At 44.9% G+C, this 21,983-nt stretch overlaps 1 protein-coding gene across 2 annotated transcripts; it reads left to right on the forward strand.

Annotated features, from left to right (window-relative positions):
* The first annotated feature begins 1,598 nt into the window (after positions 1-1,598).
* Positions 1,599-20,078, forward strand: ldb3b (LIM domain binding 3b). 2 transcript variants are annotated; one of them, XM_072455938.1, is made up of 10 exons: positions 1,599-1,704; positions 1,852-2,142; positions 5,572-5,723; positions 7,383-7,458; positions 13,188-13,210; positions 14,896-15,093; positions 16,183-16,209; positions 18,289-18,455; positions 18,818-18,854; positions 19,709-20,078. In XM_072455938.1, the coding sequence occupies exons 2-10, from the start codon at positions 2,044-2,046 to the stop codon at positions 19,803-19,805; spliced, it is 876 nt and encodes a 291-aa protein (XP_072312039.1). In that variant the 5' UTR covers positions 1,599-1,704; positions 1,852-2,043; the 3' UTR covers positions 19,806-20,078. The 2 variants fall into 2 exon arrangements, with proteins under 2 accessions (XP_072312039.1, XP_072312040.1); XM_072455939.1 differs by lacking the exon at positions 16,183-16,209.
* The last annotated feature ends 1,905 nt before the right edge of the window (positions 20,079-21,983 follow it).

Genomic DNA, 21,983 nt, shown 5'->3' on the forward strand with positions numbered 1-21,983 from the left:
ACTATTCTTATCTGAGTTGTGGCCATTTTTGCACATTTCTTCATTGACATGGAAACGAATACTTTAAAAAAACAACGAAAAAACCCGGTGGAGTTCTACTTTTCCTCAAACAGTTGTGGATGTGGATCTCAACCAAAAAAAGAGTTGAAGTAATGATTATTTAATTAAAAAGTAGCTTCATGTGTCGCTGCATTTTGAGGATGAAAGCTGCGCGTTACATAAACTGTGGGCGGGGCCAACAAAAGGTCTCAGAGAAGACCTCGTTTGTACGTGCGGTCGTCAGGAGGGACCAGTGGAATCTTATTTAATAGAGATTGTATTAATGTTTGCATATGTGGGGGTGCAGACAAAAATAAAATAAAATAAAAACAGCAAGAAAAAAGTCAGTTCGGTACCTTCAGATTGAAAATGACTCCCGGACGTCAGTCGAAACGTCTCAATTTCAAAAAACATTGTTCAGGTGACATTTTCCCACCAAACGTGAGGCTGGACCACACATCGTTTACAGCAGTTCAGGGCTAAATGCTGTTTCCACTCTGTCATCATCGCTGACCCCTAGTGGCGCACGTTTATTCCCGGCGCGGGAGCCCGCACGTGCCGTCCCCCCAGGGCACGGCGTGCAGCTTTGACTCCGAGGCTGTTCTTAGCCCATTGCGTCATGCAGGGTCGACATGTCTACATTCCCATACGGCACTTTCCCGTAAAGCGCCAGATCATTTTGTTTTTCAAACCAACTCCACCGGGTTTGAATGTCGCCGCTGAAGCATCACTTATTAATACTCCAAAAGAAACAAGAACACGTTTAAAAGGCGTTTTGGCTCGTGTTTGGTTCCTGGTGTGGATTTGTTTTGGTTCTGATACTGGTTTAGTCAGAGTTTAATCAGAGTTTAGTCCAAGCTTAAAAAGCAGCTCAAATATACGGAATAATCTGCAATAATGTGAGACAAATATAACTAAAATGAATATTAGAAGTAACTACGAATACAAAATGGAGACTTACTTGACCAAACAAACAATTTAAGCAAAAGAAAAGATCAATAACTAGAACATTACATACAATAACAGCTAGCTTTAGCCGGAACAACATGTGTGGCTCAGTATTTATTGTGTATTGTTCTTTGCACAAACGAGGCTTTTATTTTGGTGATTTGTTTTGCCATGTGACACAATTGGAAGACGCTCACTGACTTCTCGAGTGTTTGATTCAGCTTTAAATCACGTCAGCGTCGTTTAGAGGAGCGTTCGCTGGGATAACCCTGCTTTGCGGTTAGCGTCTCGGCGGCGCAAAAAGCAGCTACGCAAAACCGCTCACCAAACCAAACTCTCCAAACGACAATTTCCGAGGCCTAAACCGGGATTAAACGAGCGCTAAACCGCGTCTAGACAATCCGCCCGGCGTTAAGCGTGGCCTTGGCCCCTCGGCGCTGACACAATGGAGCCCCTGCGATAACGTTATGAAGCGATAGCGATGCAGCGCCGCGGAGAGCAAGGCAGAGCCGAGGGGGAATGTGTCGCCGTCAGAGGGGTCTATATTGGCAGGGTGAATCGGGCCCTCGAGCATCTCGCCGCTTCGCGTTACAAACCTTATAAGGACCAGGGCCCATGTGTCTACGCTCCCGCTGCTATTCTTAGTCCCTGTCTGCGGCTAACCTTCGACAACCCTGCAGGACCGGACACTCCTCCACCAAAAAACGCAAACATTAGGTAAATATACGTGTGTTTTTTTTGCTTTCTCGTCCTCGCTGGCGGAATTTGGAAATGGTCGATGCGCGATTGTTGTCGATTGCCGTTCGCGTTCGCCCGCAATCGGTTTTGATTTTCGCCTGGTGCGTGTGCGTTTCTTTTTCGCAGTGAGTCAGTAGCAAACCCCCCCCACCCTCACGTCGGAGACAAGCCAACCACCGACCGACCGTCGACCGCTCGTTGGACCTGAGCAGACCGGACGGTGGTGAAACGCTTGTGCGAATTCAACAACCGGGACGACCGAAAGCGAAGGGTGTGAACGAGGAGGTAGAAGAGCGTCGCTTCGTCGCTTCAACCGAAATGAGCTCGACGTACACGGTCAGCCTGAGCGGCCCGGCGCCCTGGGGCTTCAGGCTGCAGGGGGGCAAGGACTTCAACATGCCGCTGACCATCTCCAGGGTAAGACCAGGGACGGGCGTGGCAGAGACATGCATGCGTTTTTCTCATGACATTTGCAGTTTTCTGACTCATTTTTCACGCTGCGGAACGGTGTGATTTTTCAAAACAAATTTTAAAAACGTCCGACACAGCGACTGCGACTGCGAACGCGCCGCAAATACATGCGGTGTAAAGTCACCCGGTGCAGTATTCCCATAGTGCTTTGCTCTGGTCCATCATCGCCACGACAACAAACGTTTTTAAGACACTATCGCGAGTCGTCTAACTGTAAACATCGTGCGTTTGATTTGATTTTTCAGTTCGCCAAATGTTGAATCGGGTGAAAGTTGAATGTATTTGCACGTGTTTTATGTGTCGTTCTGCATTTTCGGCGACAAAGTTACAGTTTTGTGGAGTCGGATTGAACTTCTTGCGCAAAATTTTTCACCGACAATTTTTCAACAACATGTTTGACAGTGATGCAGAGATATGTTATTAATATGTGCCACAGAATGTCCAAAATGGCGTCGGCTCCGTTAGAATGCGCCCGTGAACACAGACTGGAGGCGGCAGGTGCCATTTAAATTTAAAAGCTTCTGGTTATGTAATATTGTGTGATGATGACACGGAGCTCTCATGTAATATCCAGAATAGACCGAAGCTGATGGACTCAAATAGTTTGGAGGAGCTCATCCGACTTCCATTACACTTTCATTTCTATTTGAGACCGGGTTTTTTTTAAGTATTTGGGCTTTTGACAGCAAATGATTCAGGTTTATTGGGAGAAAAACGATTTAATTTGACCGGGTTTGTAACATCTAGTGGTGATTTAAACTTTAAAATCAATAAAACGTACAAACATATCTGGTCTTTTATCTTGTCACCATTTGCTCCGTAGGTTTAAATCGCAATAATGAACACTTTAAGTCATCCTTAACAGTCCGTAACAAACCGCAAACCGTTATTTTTCTACTGCAAACCATGTTTTCAAGAGAAAGTTTGACGTATTCACGCTCTTCTCTCGTTTCGACGCTTTTTTTTTTTTTTTGCTTTTAATGTGGAAAAAGTCTCACGTTTTTGCAGAAAAGTCTGGGTTTGATTGGGTCTGGCAGAGCAGTCGGAGTATTTACAGCAGCCCCTGAAATAGCGTCGGACCAGACCCACCGTAAGCTCCGTCTCTTACGGTTCAGAGCTTACGCTGGATGTTTGGGGTCTGATAGAGGCGACTAAAGGTCTATGAAGCTGTTTCCAATAAGTCTCCTTCCTCGTTTGTCATTCGCAACATGGTAAAGTCAATTATTGTGATCCCCGAGGCCGAGTTTTTTTTTGTGGTTACACTCTGACGTAGCGGGCGTGGTTTGGATTTCAGACGGATTTTTCCAAGAACTAAGAAAAGACGGAGGAATGAAGACGGGGAAATTCCTCGCATTTCGTGAGCCGGAAAGATCTTTCGCCAGAGACCGAACTTGCTCGACAGAAAAGCAGAAGAGTAATGAGTGCGTTGTAAGTTGTTGGGTGATTTTGTATAAATACTGTCTGGTATTTTGGGTATTTTTAACTTTTAAGTCCTAAATAAATGACTTTTTGAGCTTTAAATGGATGACATAACCGATGTCGAAGCTAGCAGCTATTGTTTTTAGCCTTACTTCAGCCTGCGGGCCATCTCACATAATAAATCCACGTCTTTCCTACGAGAAACGCCGACAAAACCGCGATGAATATTTAGAACGTGACTCTGTTCTCGTGTCTTTTTGCCATTTACGAAGTGGAAAGAAAACGTGAACAATTATTTAAAACATTTCAAACGGTTCACACTGCGAGATGATTGGTCATTAAATCGAAGCAGCAACCAAAGTCAAACTATCAGCACAAATTCAAAACAAAAAGGTCCAAATCTGTCCTATTTCTGTAAACAAGCGGTCAAACGAGAACACGATGTCACTTTTAGCTTCAGCACCGATTGTCTGGGTCTTTTTGTCCTTTTCTTCCCTGAAACAATGACAGAAACTCTAGTGAAGCCGTTTTAGAGCCAAATTGAAGCGATTCGATGACAGTGAGAGTCAGTTGTGCTTTTCGCTGAACCCCAATTACCGACACCCACCACTTCTGAGCCGCGGCGGCCAATCAGAAGCGTCTCCACCCGCGATCGTTAGGGACGGCGGAAGAAAAACACCGTTTCTCGAGCCTGTTGTGAATTCTCCGGAGATGCCTGGTCCTCCATGAGTGACAGCAGCAGGTGGGGGGGGGCGACATGGGCGGGTGTGTTTGGTTTGACGGACAGGGGGGGAGGGGGCGGGGCACACGGCGGTCAATCGCAGTGAAGCTCCAGGCATCAACAGAGAGGCTTATTTTTACCTCTTTTAACGAGTCGGGCTCTACATTCTGACCTGCCGAGGGTTCTTTAACTTTGACTTTTTCGACCGGTCGATTTCAGGCCGTCGTCGATTTGCGCCGAGAACGAGCGAGTTTCCCGTAGAGCGAGCGTTTTATCACTGCGAGTGATGGAAGTGGAAGATTTAGCGTTTTTACCCCCAATTGCACTCTGGCGAGTGCAATTGGGGGTAAAAACATGAAAAATTAGCCAACAGGTTTGTCAAAAAATAAAAAAAATGGATACTCAGATGTTTGTATTGAAATGAGATCGACCGTATAAATAGGACACATTTTTCACGTTCCTGAATAGTTTTAGAACCGACTCGATCTTGGTCGTCCTGGCTGCAGCGTTGTGAGTTCAAATTTGTCCGGCTCTGACAAATTGCTGTGTGTCCTCCCTTCTCTCATCCCCCTTCACGCTGAACTGTCCAATAAAGATTTTGGGCCGTGAAGATGAATAAAAATGAAGAATTGACTCGATCTTAGTCAGAGCTAGGACAAGAAGACGTGATTATGGAAGAAACTACAATTATTTGGGATGAAAATGTGTTCTTAATATCATTATATAATTATATCATTATTTATGCTGGAATATGTAAACGACTTAAACGGATAAAGCTGTGACAAACACACGCTCAGGGAAAAGGCTCTGACCAACTTCTTTGCAGAGAAGTGGACGTTTTCTATTGTCCAGTGTTGTCCAACTCCCGTCATGTCCTGTGTTCGGTGGCCTGATGGTTGACCAGTCCCATTGAATTAGCCCGTCAAACTGTCCCATCAAACTGTCCCGTCGAACTGTCCTATCAAACTGTCCCGTCGAACTGTCCCATCAAACTGTCCCGTCGAACTGTCCTATCAAACTGTCCCGTCGAACTGTCCCATCAAACTGTCCCGTCGAACTGTCCCATCAAACTGTCCCATCGAACTGTCCCATCGAACTGTCCTGTCGCTGAACTGTCCCATCACACTGTCCCGTCGTTGAACTGTCCTCTTGAACTGTCATGTTGAACTGTCCCGTTGTTGAACTGTCCCGTCGTTGACCTGTCCCCTTGACCTGTCCCCTTGACCTGTCCGTAGATAACTCCCGGGAGCAAGGCGGCGGGGGGCAGTCTGGCCCAGGGCGACATCATCTCAACCATCGACGGCGTCAGCACCGAGGGAATGACTCACCTGGAGGCACAGAACAAGATCAAGGCTGCAACAAACCAACTCACACTCGCAATGGTCAAGTAAGTGGACGAACACGGACCAACCATCCAAACGACACGGACCAACCATCCAAATGACACGGACCAACCATCCACACGACACGGACCAACCATCCAAATGACACGGACCAACCATCCACACGACACGGACCAACCATCCAAACGACACGGACCAACCATCCAAATGACACGGACCAACCATCCAAACGACACGGACCAACCATCCACACGACACGGACCAACCATCCACATGACACGGACCAACCATCCACACGACACGGACCAACCATCCAAACGACACGGACCAACCATCCACATGACACGGACCAACCATCCACATGACACGGACCAACCATCCACACGACACGGACCAACCATCCAAACGACACGGTCCAACCATCCAAATGACACGGACCAACCATCCAAACGACACGGACCAACCATCCAAACGACACGGACCAACCATCCACAGGACACGGACCAACCATCCACATGACACGGACCAACCATCCAAACGACACGGACCAACCATCCAAACGACACGGACCAACCATCCAAACGACACAGACCAACCATCCAAACAACACGGACCAACCATCCAAACGACACGGACCAACCATCCACACGACACGGACCAACCATCGTTGACTTATTCAGACAGATATGAAGCCGTTTTCTCCTTCGCCGTCTGAAAACAAAGCTCAGACTTTTACAGGATGCGTCTTGTTCAGTCTCACTTTATTACGCGACAAATCGTTTATTTTTCCAATTAACAGAGAAGAATAGACGACCTTTCCGTTTCCCTCAGAGTCTCATTTTGTCCCCAGAAAACAACGTCGGACAAAATGTCGGTTTAGTTTGCTTTTTTTAACCGTAAACTCTCAAACTCTCTGCAAACTCAAAAAATAAAACAATAACAATAACTCAGCATTAATTAATCATACGTAGACGATTACATAGATGCAGTAAGTGATCACTTTATTTATTATAAGTAAAAGCGGCACCACTTTGTAACAATAATAACTTAGTCAGTCGTTTTAACCGTATATTCACTAAACCTGGCCCTGGTGTCGGTTAAAGTCGTTTCTGAGCCTGAATCATTCTTAAAAAGTGCAATTGTTTGGCGCCATCTTGTGGCTGCTTATCTACATTACAACATACAGGTCTATACATCCTCTCCTGTGTACTCTCTCTCCTGTGTACCCTGTGTATTCTCTGTCCTGTGTACTCTCTCTCCTGTGTACCCTGTGTATTCTCTGTCCTGTGTACTCTCTCTCCTGTGTATTCTCTCTCCTGTGTACCCTGTGTATTCTCTCTCCTGTGTATTCTCTCTCCTGTGTATTCTCTCTCCTGTGTACCCTGTGTATTCTCTCTCCTGTGTACCCTGTGTATTCTCTCTCCTGTGTATTCTCTCTCCTGTGTATTCTCTCTCCTGTGTACCCTGTGTATTCTCTCTCCTGTGTACCCTGTGTATTCTCTCTCCTGTGTATTCTCTCTCCTGTGTACCCTGTGTATTCTCTCTCCTGTGTATTCTCTCTCCTGTGTACCCTGTGTATTCTCTCTCCTGTGTACCCTGTGTATTCTCTCTCCTGTGTACCCTGTGTATTCTCTCTCCTGTGTACCCTGTGTATTCTCTCTCCTGTGTGTTCTTTGGGATGAAAGCTTCTGTTTGGTTCCCAGATCACGACGTCCCGCGATGCTTCACACAGGGACGTCCAGGATGGACTCGCCCATGCCGGTCATCGCCCACCAGCAGGTAAACGGAGCGACCACGTGCCGATCGTGGCGCGTGTGCTAGCGCCCTCTGGTGTGCGAGTGTCGCGCCGCATCTGGGCCTGTCACGGTTAAAACGCTTCAGGGAAACGACTCGACGAACGATGACGGTGAAACTTTCGATCCATCCGAGAAGTCGAACACAGCGTATTTCAAATAAATCCCTTTTTTATGTGTAAAATGGTGTTAAAAAAGCATAAATAGATAAATCAATGTCAGAATTAAACACGTTATGATGTATAATGGCTCCATTTTAAACCTTTACTGCAAAAAAATAAGAAAACTCATACAATGCAAACGCACAAACGGAAAACTTTGAGCCCCGTAACTTTTATTTTTTTAATGATAATTGAATATAATAATTACCGTGACAGGCCTAGTCGCACCTACAGAGTCCATTCATGTATTTATGTTTGATTTTCACACTGTTCGTCCCCTTTAAGGAGCGTCCAACAGGGACATTAAATGTCTCTGCTCCGTGTAAACGAGACGCTGCAGTGTCACCTCCCGGCCAGCGGGGGCTGTACAATTCCCCCATCGGCCTTTACTCTCCAGAGACTCTGGCAGAGCTGCAGCTGATGCGGGGCAGGGTGGGAGGAGTTACGGCGGCGGCGGCGGGGTACGTCAGCCGTGTTACCCGCTAACGCTAACGGGAAACGCTAAAGGAGAAGTAAGCCGCCATTTTGAAAAGGATCAGTAAAGCGAGAACTTCATAAACGTTAATATATTCACGCTTCTGTTGTTCCTTTGAAAAAACTCCATTACTAAACATCAGATCTGGCGACTTATAGTTTACTTTATGTTATAAACTAAAACTATAGAGTCAAAAACAATGCTAATGGCTCAAAGATGCACCGATCCGGCTTTTCCAGAAGTTTAATTCACTTTAAAACTACTTTAACTAAAGGATTAAGAGCTGTTCATACCATTATTACCAAAATGATCATAAGAGTATTTGTACATCCTTCACTAACCGCTCTTTCTACTTGTATTGTATCTGTGACGACGTCAAAACACAGGACTGACCCTGAAAAGGAAATATTTCAGAACAAAAACAGACTTTGAGGCTGCGTTTATGAACAAACACGGCATTAAAACTGTGACTGAACCAGGACTAAACCAGGACTAAACCAGGACTAAACCAGGACTAAACCAGGACTAAACCAGGTCTAAACCAGGTCTAAACCAGGACTAAACCAGGTCTAAACCAGGTCTAAACCAGGACTAAACCAGGACTAAACCAGGACTAAACCAGGTCTAAACCAGGTCTAAACCAGGACTAAACCAGGTCTAAACCAGGTCTAAACCAGGACTAAACCAGGACTAAACCAGGTCTAAACCAGGTCTAAACCAGGACTAAACCAGGTCTAAACCAGGTCTAAACCAGGACTAAACCAGGTCTAAACCAGGTCTAAACCAGGACTAAACCAGGACTAAACCAGGTCTAAACCAGGTCTAAACCAGGACTAAACCAGGTCTAAACCAGGTCTAAACCAGGACTAAACCAGGTCTAAACCAGGTCTAAACCAGGACTAAACCAGGACTAAACCAGGTCTAAACCAGGTCTAAACCAGGACTAAACCAGGTCTAAACCAGGTCTAAACCAGGTCTAAACCAGGACTAAACCAGGACTAAACCAGATCTAAACCAGGACTAAACCAGGACTAAACCAGGTCTAAACCAGGACTAAACCAGGACTAAACCAGGTCTAAACCAGGACTAAACCAGGACTAAACCAGGACTAAACCAGGTCTAAACCAGGACTAAACCAGGACTAAACCAGGTCTAAACCAGGACTAAACCAGGTCTAAACCAGGACTAAACCAGGTCTAAACCAGGTCTAAACCAGGTCTAAACCAGGACTAAACCAGGACTAAAACAAGACAAACCCAGGACAAAATCAGGACCAAATCAAGTCTACATCACATTTAAACCGTACAGCTTCAGTCTTAGCGTTTCACACTAAAACTCTCCAAAAACACAGCCACAATGACAGAAAATCCCCCATTTCACATCTAAAACATCTAAAATGACAAAAGTCCTGTTTCTTGCTCATCCTGATCAAACTCTTCATTTCTCTGGGCTTGGGACTGGCACAGACTGAAATGAGGGCTTTAAAGGCCTTACTTCTCCTTTAAACCCGGCGGCGCGCTCACTTTGGACGCTCACTCTGCCTCGCCTGCTCCGTGTTCCCTCCACTTGATACTAACGACACTGTGATATAAGAGGAACGTTCCGACGCCGTCCCGGGACGCGTGCGGGGCCACGTGGGGGGCCAGTGGGGGGCCAGTGGGGGGCCAGTGGGGGGCCAGTGGGGGTATTTGTGGGAGCTGAGCGCTGATCCCTGCAGGTTGTAACACAAGAGGAGCAGATCGCTGTAACTGGGCTTCCATCGTGTTTGGGTTTAAAAGGTGAGGCTAAAGGTTGCGGAGGCGTTACCGCGGCAACCGAACCCTGGTTATGATCCCATTTCTGTTTTAGCTCCGGGGCTAGTCCTGCTTCACACTCAAGTTTAGTCACAGTTTTGTTTTTGGTGCAAAACTGGCACAAATGTGGAATTTACTGTTAAAGGAACGAGCTGAACCATCACAAGCATTTTAGAGGGGAATAAAGGGCTGACACTGTATCGTACTGTATTCTATTTTATTTAATTATTTAATTCATTTAAATTATTTAATTTGTTTAATTTTATTTTGTATTTTCACTTCCTGTTTGTAATTGATGACATCACACTAGGAAATTACCCAGAAAACACTGGGCAAAAACTTATTTTTATTTGACAAATACAAATATATGAGAGCGACTTTATTTTGTTGAATTCATGTTTAGAGAGTCAAAAAAGTTGTTTATTTTGTGTAAATTCTGCATAAACTTCGACTGAAATGAGTGTTCCTGCTGTGATGTCACTTCCTGTCATTTTCTACAGATTTTTCAACCTTTTCTCCACAAATTCCTGCTCGATCGGTGTAAAAGTATCATTAATAAGTACAACAGGTACAAATACACCAAATAAACTCAATGTTAGAACATCGTAAAAACCCGTCATACGCACTTCAAGCCTAAACTGTGTGTAATACATCGCTGTAATACAGTGACATGTTGCCGTGAGCGACTTGTTGCCGTGGGCGACATGTTGCTGTGGGCGATGCGGGGGGAAAGCCAGAGCTGAAATAGGGGCCGAGGTTAATTGAGGCTGGTATTTCAGGCCTGTGGCACTCGGCTCCTGTGTCAGTCGCCCTCTGCAGGATCGTACAGGAACAGTCAGGTGGCCCCAAACATGAGCCGGTCCCCCCCCCCCCCGGTCCCCCCAGCGATGACCTCCCACAGCCCCCGCCCCCCCGCCCTGAGTAACTACGGCCGTGCATAATTAGAATATCGAGTACATTCAGGCCTATAATCGTGTTAATCCCGGGTTCTAAATGTACAATATCCTGAATTATACACATGAGGGAACTAAATTCAAGTTCTGAGAAGTTGAAGTTGTGTATTTGACCCGTCTGCAGCTCCAGTTCTATTTTATTTTATTGCAGTAAATGAAAATAACAAAAAAAGTCCCGCTAGAGGAAAGAACAGGTGAATCCACGATGAATATTGACAGCTAAAAGTTTATGGAACAGTCGCTTTAGTGTTTAAATATGTGGCAAATATAGTCGTTATTATTAGAGTTTCTGTAACTTTCCAAACAAAAGTATATTTTTCACATTATCACATATTTTTAACTGAACACATTTAAAGTCAGTTTACGTTTGTCATTTTCCAGGCGATAGTGACAAAAATGAATGTCTCAGAACTTTTTGGAGAATCACGATAATTATATTCAAATGATGTTTTGTAAATTCAACAGAAATGAATTAAAACACGTTTAAAACACGTCTTTGACTTTTTAGACATTTAATATGTTTAATCATTATATATAATCTAATACTTTTTTAGAAAGTTATTTTTCTTTTCTTCTCAATTCAAAAATAAAAATAAAAATGAAAATGAAAATGAAAATGAAAATGAAAATGAAAATAAAAATAAAAATGAAAATGAATAAATAAAATAATAATAATAAATAAAGAAACACAGACTAATGTTTATTTATTTTTTGAATGGCAGGACCGGAGGAGAATAAATGAAATTAAAAGCAACAAAGTAAATATGTTTTTAAAAAAAGAAAAGAAAAAAAAGAAAGTTAAGGCACACAGTCCACTCAAATTTAGTCCAGATTTTTTTTAAATTACATAACTTCAACAACAAACAAAATTCACATCATCATATTTACATTTCTATAAACTCTGGTGCCATAACGCCCACCACGGCCCCCACGTGGCCCCCACTCCCCCCCCACGGCCCCTAAGCCCGCCTCACACTGGGGACACAGCTGCTGTTCTCTGCTCTGGTTACACCCCCCCCTGTCCCTCCCTCACGCCCCCTCGTCCCAAATCGGACCGGGGCCTCCCGTCTCTGGACTGTCCCGTCTCTGGACTGTCCCGTCTCTGGGCCGTCCCGTCTCTGGACTCTCTGGGCCGTCCCGTCTCTGGGCCGTCCCGTCTCTGGGCCGTCCCGTCTCTGGGCCGTCCCGTCTCTGGGTCCACTGAGGTCTGAGGCCCGAGTTCAGCGCTCGTTTACTTTTTTACTTCACTACATCTGAAAGCAGTATGCGTACTCGCTTTTCTACTACGTTTAGGTGTTATTTTCATCAGTGACACCCTGTGTGAAGGTTTCCAGTTCAAGCACCGACACACACACACACACATACACACACACACAGACACACACACACACACTCACACACACACACTCACACACATACACACACACACACTCACACACACACACTCACACACACACACACACACACAGACACACACACACACACTCACACACACATACACAGACACACACAAACACACACACACACTCACACACACACACACACACACACATACACACACACACACACAGACACACACACACACACACACACACACACACACATACACACACACACACAGACACACACACACAGACACACACACACACATACACACACACACACACACAGACACACACACACACACACACACACACACACACACACACACACATACACACACACACACATACACACACACACACACACACACACACACACATACACACACACACACATACACACACACACACACACACACACATACACACACACACACAGACACACACACACACACACACACTCACACAGACACACACACACACAGACACACACACACACAGACACACACACACACACACACACACACACACACACAGACACACACACACACACACTCACACAGACACACACACACACATACACACATACACACACATACACACAGACACACACACACACAGACACACACACACACATACACACACACACACAGACACACACACACACACACTCACACAGACACACACACACACACACACACAGACACACACACACACACACACATACACACACACACACAGACACACACACACACACACTCACACAGACACACACACACACATACACACATACACACACATACACACATACACACACACACACAGACACACACACACACACACACACGCGGCGCTGGATTAGCCGCCGCGTCGCGCTGGGATAGTTTCCTATTGTCGTGTCCCAGAAATACCGCCGCGGCTTTAGCGTCTCTGTCTTCTGGTGTGTTGCAGGTCATCGCAAACACGGCCGCAAAGTCAGTACCCACAATGCATCCCGGCGCCTGCATGGGCTTGTGCGGAGAATGCTCGCGAGTGCTATTCCTGTGCCGTGTCGATGACAATGGGAGACGGTTCAAAAGTTTGTGAATGGAGTGTTGGATTGTTTGCTGGGATTGGTTTAAAAAAAAGGTCCTATATTATGCTAATTGTTCCTTTTTTATGTTGTGTTCGACCAAAATGATGTGCGCGACCTCATCAAAAGGTTTATTTCTGCATGTTTCACTAAACGTCCTGGTCCGAAGCTCTAAACGCCGCGCTTCACGCTCACGTCGGCCATGTCTGTGTGATCTGCGCAGCTCCTCTGTGTTTTTAAAGTCCGCACACTTGGACTTTGTTTTTTTGTCACAATCTACGCCCACTGTCTGCTTAGAAGTTATGATCATTTTAAAAAGTATTTGTCTAATTTCGCAAAAAAAAAAAGACATTTTTTAAAATGACAGACGTTTGGCAATTTTGCAAAAACATTTTTCCAGTGGATAATTCGCCATTTTAACCGAGAATATTTCACAGTACGGCATTAAACCTTCATCTTAATCCATGGAGACGAGCAGGCGGTGCCACCTGCAGGCCAAGTTACACGTCAGATCTGTGAAAATGCATGTTTTATCAGGCATTTTTGATCAGTTTAAATACACTTTAGGAAATAAATGCTGTATGTTTAATGCCATAATATGGAACAGTCCAATTAAAGCAAGAACATCACCAGGCAGACGAGCGGTAGTGTCCTCCGTGTGCCAGCAGAGGGAGTCCTCCGCCCTGGTCAGGGTTCAATAATGACACTTGTTTTGCAGCTGCATTATATATAGGACCTTCAAACATTTTTTGTGGGGATTTTTTTCAGTTTTCTCTATATTCAATTTGTGTTGTGTGTCAATTGTTTGTACAAAAGTTAGCGATAGTAAATTGTGTTGGCGTTTTCATTCATACTTCCCTTGAACATGGATGAACGATGCATGAGGCAAATATTGTTTTATCAGATTTACTCCGTTGCTGTGGTTGAATCAGCCATAACATTACGACCGTCGAAGAGTGAATTTGTGTGATTTATTGACTGTTTAAACGCATGTCGGTTTTAGCCTGAACCTTTTAATGACGTGTTCAATTTACTGAAGCTTTTTAGGACGTAGATATGCAAAAAGAAAATTGGGAGCTACGTTCCCCAAGTCGATGCTGCAAACAGGCCTGTCACGATAACAAATACATGCTGCAACAGAACAATATATCACTGAGCGCTTTCTAAGTGAACCACATCGAAAAAATTTGAAAGGCAATACATAAATACATAAATAGCGGAATTTAACACTTAAATAGTTAGTTTTTCTATCTGTAATGTGTCCTGGATCTTAATCATTCAACCAACTACTGTGCAAATGTTCTCATATGCAGTAGGTTTAATACTAGCAAGGAAAACATCTCTGCTAGGGCCAAGAAAAAGCCTGAAAAATAGAGCTTTTTCCATTATAAATCAAAAATAAGTTGATATATAGTAGATATCGTGACAGGCCTAGTTGCAAATACAATGTTCTTGGATAAATAATTGTCGTCTTCTTCCTAATCCTTCACTTTTTACCCTCACGACCTCTTGCCCTTGTCCCAAACTCCTCCCCCCACTGCTCCTGGCCACTCGCGCCGCTCCTACACTGCCCCCTGCCTGTCACAGTGTGGAGTACAGCCCCAGCTTCAACCCCATCGCCCTGAAAGACTCGGCCCTGTCCACCCACAAGCCCATCGAGGTGCGGGGCCCCGGGGGCAAGGCCACCATCGTCCACGCCCAATACAACACGCCCATCAGCATGTACTCGCAAGACGCCATCATGGACGCCATCGCCGGACAGTCGCAGGCCAAAGGGCACGAGAAGTGAGTCGCTCGGCGGCGGCGGGGGCCCGGTCTGTATCGTCCCGTAAACGTAGAGCCAATTCGAAACACAGGAGGTTCGCTTTGGGGCGGCTTCGGTCACATTTAGTGGTAAAGAGGGTTGACGACTTTATATGATTAGAATCTGAACTAGACGCGTTTGAGCCGGTATCGACGCTGTTCATTAAGTGGGACAAATGTGGAAGAAAGAGAACAAAGACTGAATCTGGGCAAAAAATAATCTAATTTACTGTTTCCAGCTGAACCAGGGGCGTCCAAACTATGGCCAAATGTCCAAACTAAGGCCAAATGTCCAAACTAAGGCCAAATGAGTCCCTCAGACCAGTTGTTGTCCCCGTTTTTTGCATCAAACAATCAAACGTAGAAGTTCGATGTGATGCAGAGTGAATATTAATGTCCCAAAGCTTTATTAAAAGTGTGGAGCCTCATCAGAACGACATCAAATGCAAAATATTGAATGATTGACATGGACTTCCTACTTCCTGCTCCGTGTGTTTGGAAACGTGACCCCCTGAAGACATTTTGGACGAGCCTGAGCTAAACGATTCTCAATATAGAGTTCATACAAAGTTAGATCGATTACATTAATTAGGCTCTTTCTGGAGACGCTTTCCGAGTACATACAGTACATGGTAAAACTCGCCTTATGTAGATTAAGAAATATGTCAAATTAGGTTCTTTATCATTGACGTTTGAAATTTTGGACATTTCCACTTAGGCCTGGATACCTATTATTTCAGTGCCTTTTCATGTGCTAATTACACACCGAGCATCAAAACTAAACGGTACCATCTGTATGTCAGTAAGATTCATCTAGAGTTTAAACAGATACTTAATCCTAACGAGACTTTTTCCCAGTACACGTTTAAAAAATATACCGTTTCAACCCTTTCTCACATCAAACCGCGAGTACCTTTAGTCTTCGCTCCAGGCTTTTCCTTGTCGTCTTTGTCTGTGCCTCCTGTTTGTGCCTCTCACTCACTTTCCCTTTGCTCATCTCATCCACCACCACCACCACCACCGCCCCACCTTCCCCACCCAACCTGTCCCCTCCCGGGCATGACTCTGCAGCGAGGAACCTGCCGGCTCCCCCTTGGCGTAAGTACGACCTCCCCCCCATCGACGTGCCGACCACCCGCCTTCCACATCGGCCCGTTTTTTGTCTTTTCATTTCCTGACCGCTTGTGCATCGCTACGTGTCTCTCCCGCTAACAAACAGGTGGAACATCTAACTCCTTTGTAGCGTTTGTGGCATTTGGGGGGATTTTTTTTGTCATCCGCGGACTAAAACGCAGTAACCGCGAAGAGCAGGTTGTGCGTTTTGAAGTACTTTGTAGTACTTCAGCGGAGTGTGGGGTTGTCGTGCCGGGCGTTATCGGGGGTAGACGTGGACGGGACGAGCATGGGAACGTTCTCTGTGACTTGAGCCGTTCACGTTGTGCGTATGACGTGAGTGACGGACACACCGACTCTGCTAAAGGACACACTGACTCTGCTAAAGGAAACACTGACTCTGCTAAAGGACACACTGACTCCCCTAAAGGACACACCGACTCTGCTAAAGGACACACTGACTCCGCTAAAGGACACACTGACTCTGCTAAAGGACACACTGACTCTGCTAAAGGACACACTGACTCTGCTAAAGGACACACTGACTCTGCTAAAGGACACACTGACTCTGCTAAAGGACACACTGACTCCGCTAAAGGACACACTGATTCTGCTAAAGGACACACTGACTCTGCTAAAGGACACACCGACTCTGCTAAAGGACACACTGACTCTGCTAAAGGACACACTGACTCCGCTAAAGGACACACTGACTCCGCTAAAGGACACACTGACTCTGCTAAAGGACACACTGACTCCGCTAAAGGACACACTGACTCCGCTAAAGGACACACTGACTCCGCTAAAGGACACACTGACTCCGCTAAAGGACACACTGACTCCGCTAAAGGACACACTGACTCCGCTAAAGGACACACTGACTCTGCTAAAGGACACACTGACTCTGCTAAAGGACACACTGACTCTGCTAAAGGACACACTGACTCTGCTAAAGGACACACTGACTCCGCTAAAGGACACACTGACTCTGCTAAAGGAAACACTGACTCTGCTAAAGGACACACTGACTCCCCTAAAGGACACACTGACTCCGCTAAAGGACACACTGACTCCGCTAAAGGACACACTGACTCCGCTAAAGGACACACTGACTCCGCTAAAGGACACACTGACTCCGCTAAAGGACACACTGACTCTGCTAAAGGACACACTGACTCTGCTAAAGGACACACCGACTCTGCTAAAGGACACACTGACTCTGCTAACGTTCACAGAAGAATGCTAAATGCACAACACAAACACGACGTCACGTCGGATCAGACAGAAGAAATAACGGACCAAGAGACTAGAACTCGCCTCGAACCAAAAGCGGTTGCCTGGCTTTGTCTAGAATGTTCCACAGTATTGAAATAAACATCTTATCTCCACGGAGACAAGCGAGTCAGCCTCCAGGCCCGGGTACAAGGAAAGTGGAGTTGCGACTTCGCTGAGGTTGGAACCCATTATTTCCCGAGGCATTTTGTGGCAATAAAACCTCTACAACTGACTACGTGCACAAGAGACACGTTTTAAAGCCGCACTGTGGAACAATCCAGGCAAAGGTGGTGAACGCCAAACCAAAAATGTTACGTGGTGAATCTTTAGGCTTAGAAACACCACCAACAATAAGACCAGTTCACAAAAAGTGAACCGTCCCAACCACAAGCAGTTCAGTTATTCCGTTATAACATGAAGATACTGTTCAGTCCGTGTGGTCCAGTCTTATTGATCCACATCGTCCGTTATTGGTCCATTATTTTCTTCTGTCTGTGGAAAATTGTAATTCTAGTCGACGGACAACAACTAAGAATGATTTTTTCTAACATTGTCGAGAGCACAAACCTGACCGCAGCGCAAGGATCGTCCATCTTTGGTACAACAAACACATCGTACTTGTAGTCTCTAGTCGTCCTCTCACCAGCGTCGTCCTGGGGTCAAGGTTCAGCCGCTAGACTCATTTTCCTCCCGCGTACAAAGATGGTCCGATGCTTGCGCTGACGGTCGCTCATCCCGCATCCCACGTTCACGACATTAAAATGCCGTCCCGTGCCCCCGTGTCGCCAGTTCGTTGCCCGTTAAGGACACCGTGGTGGACTGCGCCTCGCCCGTGTACCAGGCGGTGATCAGGCCGGCGGAGAACCCCCAGGAGATGAGCGAGTGGGCCCGTCGCGCCGCCAACCTCCAGAGCAAGAGCTTCAGGATCCTGGCACACATCACCGGCACCGAATACAGTGCGTGGTTTGAGCAGGGGTCTATTTTTGTGATTTTTGGGGGGTTTATATGGTCATTTCAACAAACACTTTCATTCTTGGCATTGATTAACTGTTACCCAAAGGTGGGAAGAGTGACCAAAGTTATTATTGTGCTTGTAATGATGATAATTAACTTCAAAATAATATCACTCAAGTAAAAGTACAACTTAATAGTCCAAGAAATAATGTTTTGGTGATTTACATTTGGCTATTTCTTTCAAAAACAGGTCAATCAATTTATTCAGAAAGTGAACACAACTTACGGAGAATGGACATTGTTGTTGTTGTTGTTGTTTTCGTCAGATAAAATGGACTTATTTTGTTTGCTTTTCTTTGTACAGTGCAAGATCCAGATGAGGAGGCTCTGCAGAGGTCGAGGTAAAACTTCAGATCGACACAAACGTTGATGCAATTTCATTTTCAGTGTTTCGTTTTGGTGGCCAACGTTTTGTCACATCTCGTAAAAATAAAACTCACAATTAAAACCTAAAAAACGCACCACAATTGCCCGGACAATGCTTTGATCAGTCAGTTTTTCAGAATTTAGTTTGAGTCTTTTTCCCCAAAAAACTATTTCTCAGTTGCAGGGCCGTAAACAGAGATTTGGGAAAGTGTGTAACCTCACATGGGCCCCGCCTCTGATGGGTTCGGGTTAGCGGGTGTAAATTTGGGCACCTCAGAATAAGGCAGCAGAATATACATATATATACAACATAAATATAAATATTACAATATTGGCTGACGCAATAATCAAAATAGTAACAAACAAACTTAAGTCTTCGAGGCATTTGACAGAAATGTACATTCAGAAAAAGGCTGATTTAATTCATGATTTTCCATATTCAGTCTAAATTAGCCTTGATTTAGTCTTAGTTTTGTCCCTGTTAAGTTTTTATTTTGACAGAGTTTTAAAAATAGTGATATTGTTTCATAAAAACGTGGGAGTTTGAACTGAAACGACTCAGCGTTGCTGCCTACGTTTCTCAGGATGACACAGTGACTCATGATGATCAATCACCCGAATAATCTTGACATCTTCACGTTGTGGCACGAGAACATTTATTTTAATACAACTGAAAGTATGTAAATATCGCTTTTATTTACAGTCATTTCGAACACTGTCCAGCCCAATTTCAGACCCAGGGCCACGAACAAACGACCCCTTTGCCCCCCGTGTTTACGCCCCTGCTCAGCTGCACAAAACTAACATTTTTCTGACCCGTTTCCCACAGAGAGAAGTTCGAGTCCGAAGTAAAGGGGCCACGCTTTGCCAAACTGAAGAACTGGCACCAGGGTCTGTCGTCACAGATCCTCAACATCCAGGAGTAGGACCCGCAACCAACAACAACAACAACAATAACAACAACAACACAGCAACGTGAAAAATACACACGATATGAGAAGAAGACAAAGGCAAGATGGCCGCCATGGACAAAACACTGGAGAATCATTTACAAACGTTTAAATTATGGCGCAAAATGAGGAGGAAGAATGTGACATAGTTCCTAGTTTAGTAGGATGTGAGACTTTAGCCGTTAGCGTGAGAATGCTAAGTGTTGATAAGCTCCACTATTAACTGTATTGTCTGCTGCTGAGATCAGATTTTGCATTTGGGTTTTATTTTGTTTGTTTGTTTGTGTCCGTCTCTCTCCAATAGTAGAGAAATTGTACAAAAATGAGTGAAAGTAAAGTGGCGTTTCTTTTCTGCCGCAGTAACATGGTATTATACAGCCTACTCCTGGTGTAGACTGCTGACCTGCTCCGACGAGGCACAGAAGGCCGAACGTGTAAAAATGCACTCAGAATGTACTAATATCAATGTGAATAAATGTAAATTATACAAGAAAAAAAAAAAAAAAAAATTAAAAAAACTAAAAAAACAATTTAAACTGTCATTGATGCGCTATTGTGTCGGGGCTCAACAGAGATCACACATCACTTTGTTCTGGAAGTACATTTTCATTTAATATTCATTTTTTCCCTTAGACTTAAAAAAACAACCCAAAAAAAAGGGAATATAAAACATTTTAAATATTCGCTTGGGGCTAATCAGCTTTTATTGTAACTAAACACCACCTATAATTCTATTTAAAACCTGTTTCTGAAAATGTCATACCTCATCGATACAAATGTTTTAATGGTATTATTGTACTTCACGTGAGATTAAGATATTCAGCCTCAATCGTACTGTAAATGCACATAACCCCCCAAAAAACATGACAAAGTTCAAGCCATAAACATGAAAAACTCTTATATCTACTAGTGTATGCTAAACTAGCTTAGCATCTACAAAAACATACATAATACAAACTGACCTATGTAAAGAAAGAGACAAAATAATAAAAAATAAGATATAAATATTATTACTTTATTTGTTTAAAGAGAAAATAATTTGATTTATAAACTATAAAAGTGAGAATAATCCACAAATGTCATAAACATTACCAGACACTCCAGTCTCGACGATGACGCAATTTCACGACATTTTCAGAACGATCGTAGATAAAAAGCAGCTAACTACACAAGCTAACAAGCTAACGCTGAATTAGCAACACGTGCGCTAACAGATGTTTAGCCGCGCCTCTGGAAGTGTCCAATCAGAGCGTAGAACAAGCGTCCAGCAGCCTCGCGCGGACCAATAGGGTTCAACCAGGAACTTGACACCGATCGGACCTGTGAAGTACCGCCCCCTGACCGCCTCCTGACCACCCCCTGACCGCCCCCTGATCGCCCCCTGACCGCCCCCTGACCGCCCCCTGACCGCCTCCTGACCACCCCCTGACCGCCCCCTGATCGCCCCCTGACCGCCCCCTGACCGCCCCCTGATCGCCCCCTGATCGCCCCCTGACCGCCCCCTGACCGCCCTCTGACCGCCCCCTGACCGCCCCCTGATCGCCCCCTGACCGCCCCCTGACCGCCCCCTGATCGCCCCCTGCTGGACAGTATCATCTGGTGCCACGTCACAGGGAAATGAACGTGTTCTAGGTCCATTTTTCCGCTGACACAAACCATTACCTGGTCATGAAGGTGAATCAGAAATAACTGTGGATAAAAATATCACAGAAGCAAATGAAAGTGAAACATGTACAAAAAATACAAAAATAAATGCTTTAATATGTAAAGGAAAAGAGCTAACAAACCTGCAGTTGCAGTATAAAACCAGCAGATGGCTCTATCCACCTTCTGATATGAGTCAGAACATGTTCTGAAAATGTTACTTCTGGTGATACAAACATTTATATTAATCCTGCAAATATTACAAGGTACACTACTAAAATAAATACTACAGGTCTAGAGTAGACCAGTGGCTCCCAAAGGGGGGGCCTCGGGGGCATTGCTGGGGGCCTCGGGGGCATTGCTGGGGCCCCTCCTCAGATTCTTCACAAATCAAGCATAAAAGGAAATAGTTTCACGTTAGTTTGGTTGTTTAAACATGTTAATCCTACATTATTCTTTATATTTTTGATGAGCTAAATCTTAAAGGAACAACATAAGATATCTGCTTGA

Source organism: Eucyclogobius newberryi, unplaced genomic scaffold (assembly GCF_026437365.1).
Source record: "Eucyclogobius newberryi isolate DKJ021-1_F unplaced genomic scaffold, fEucNew1.0.hap1 SCAF_20, whole genome shotgun sequence".
Lineage (NCBI taxonomy): Eukaryota > Metazoa > Chordata > Actinopteri > Gobiiformes > Gobiidae > Eucyclogobius > Eucyclogobius newberryi.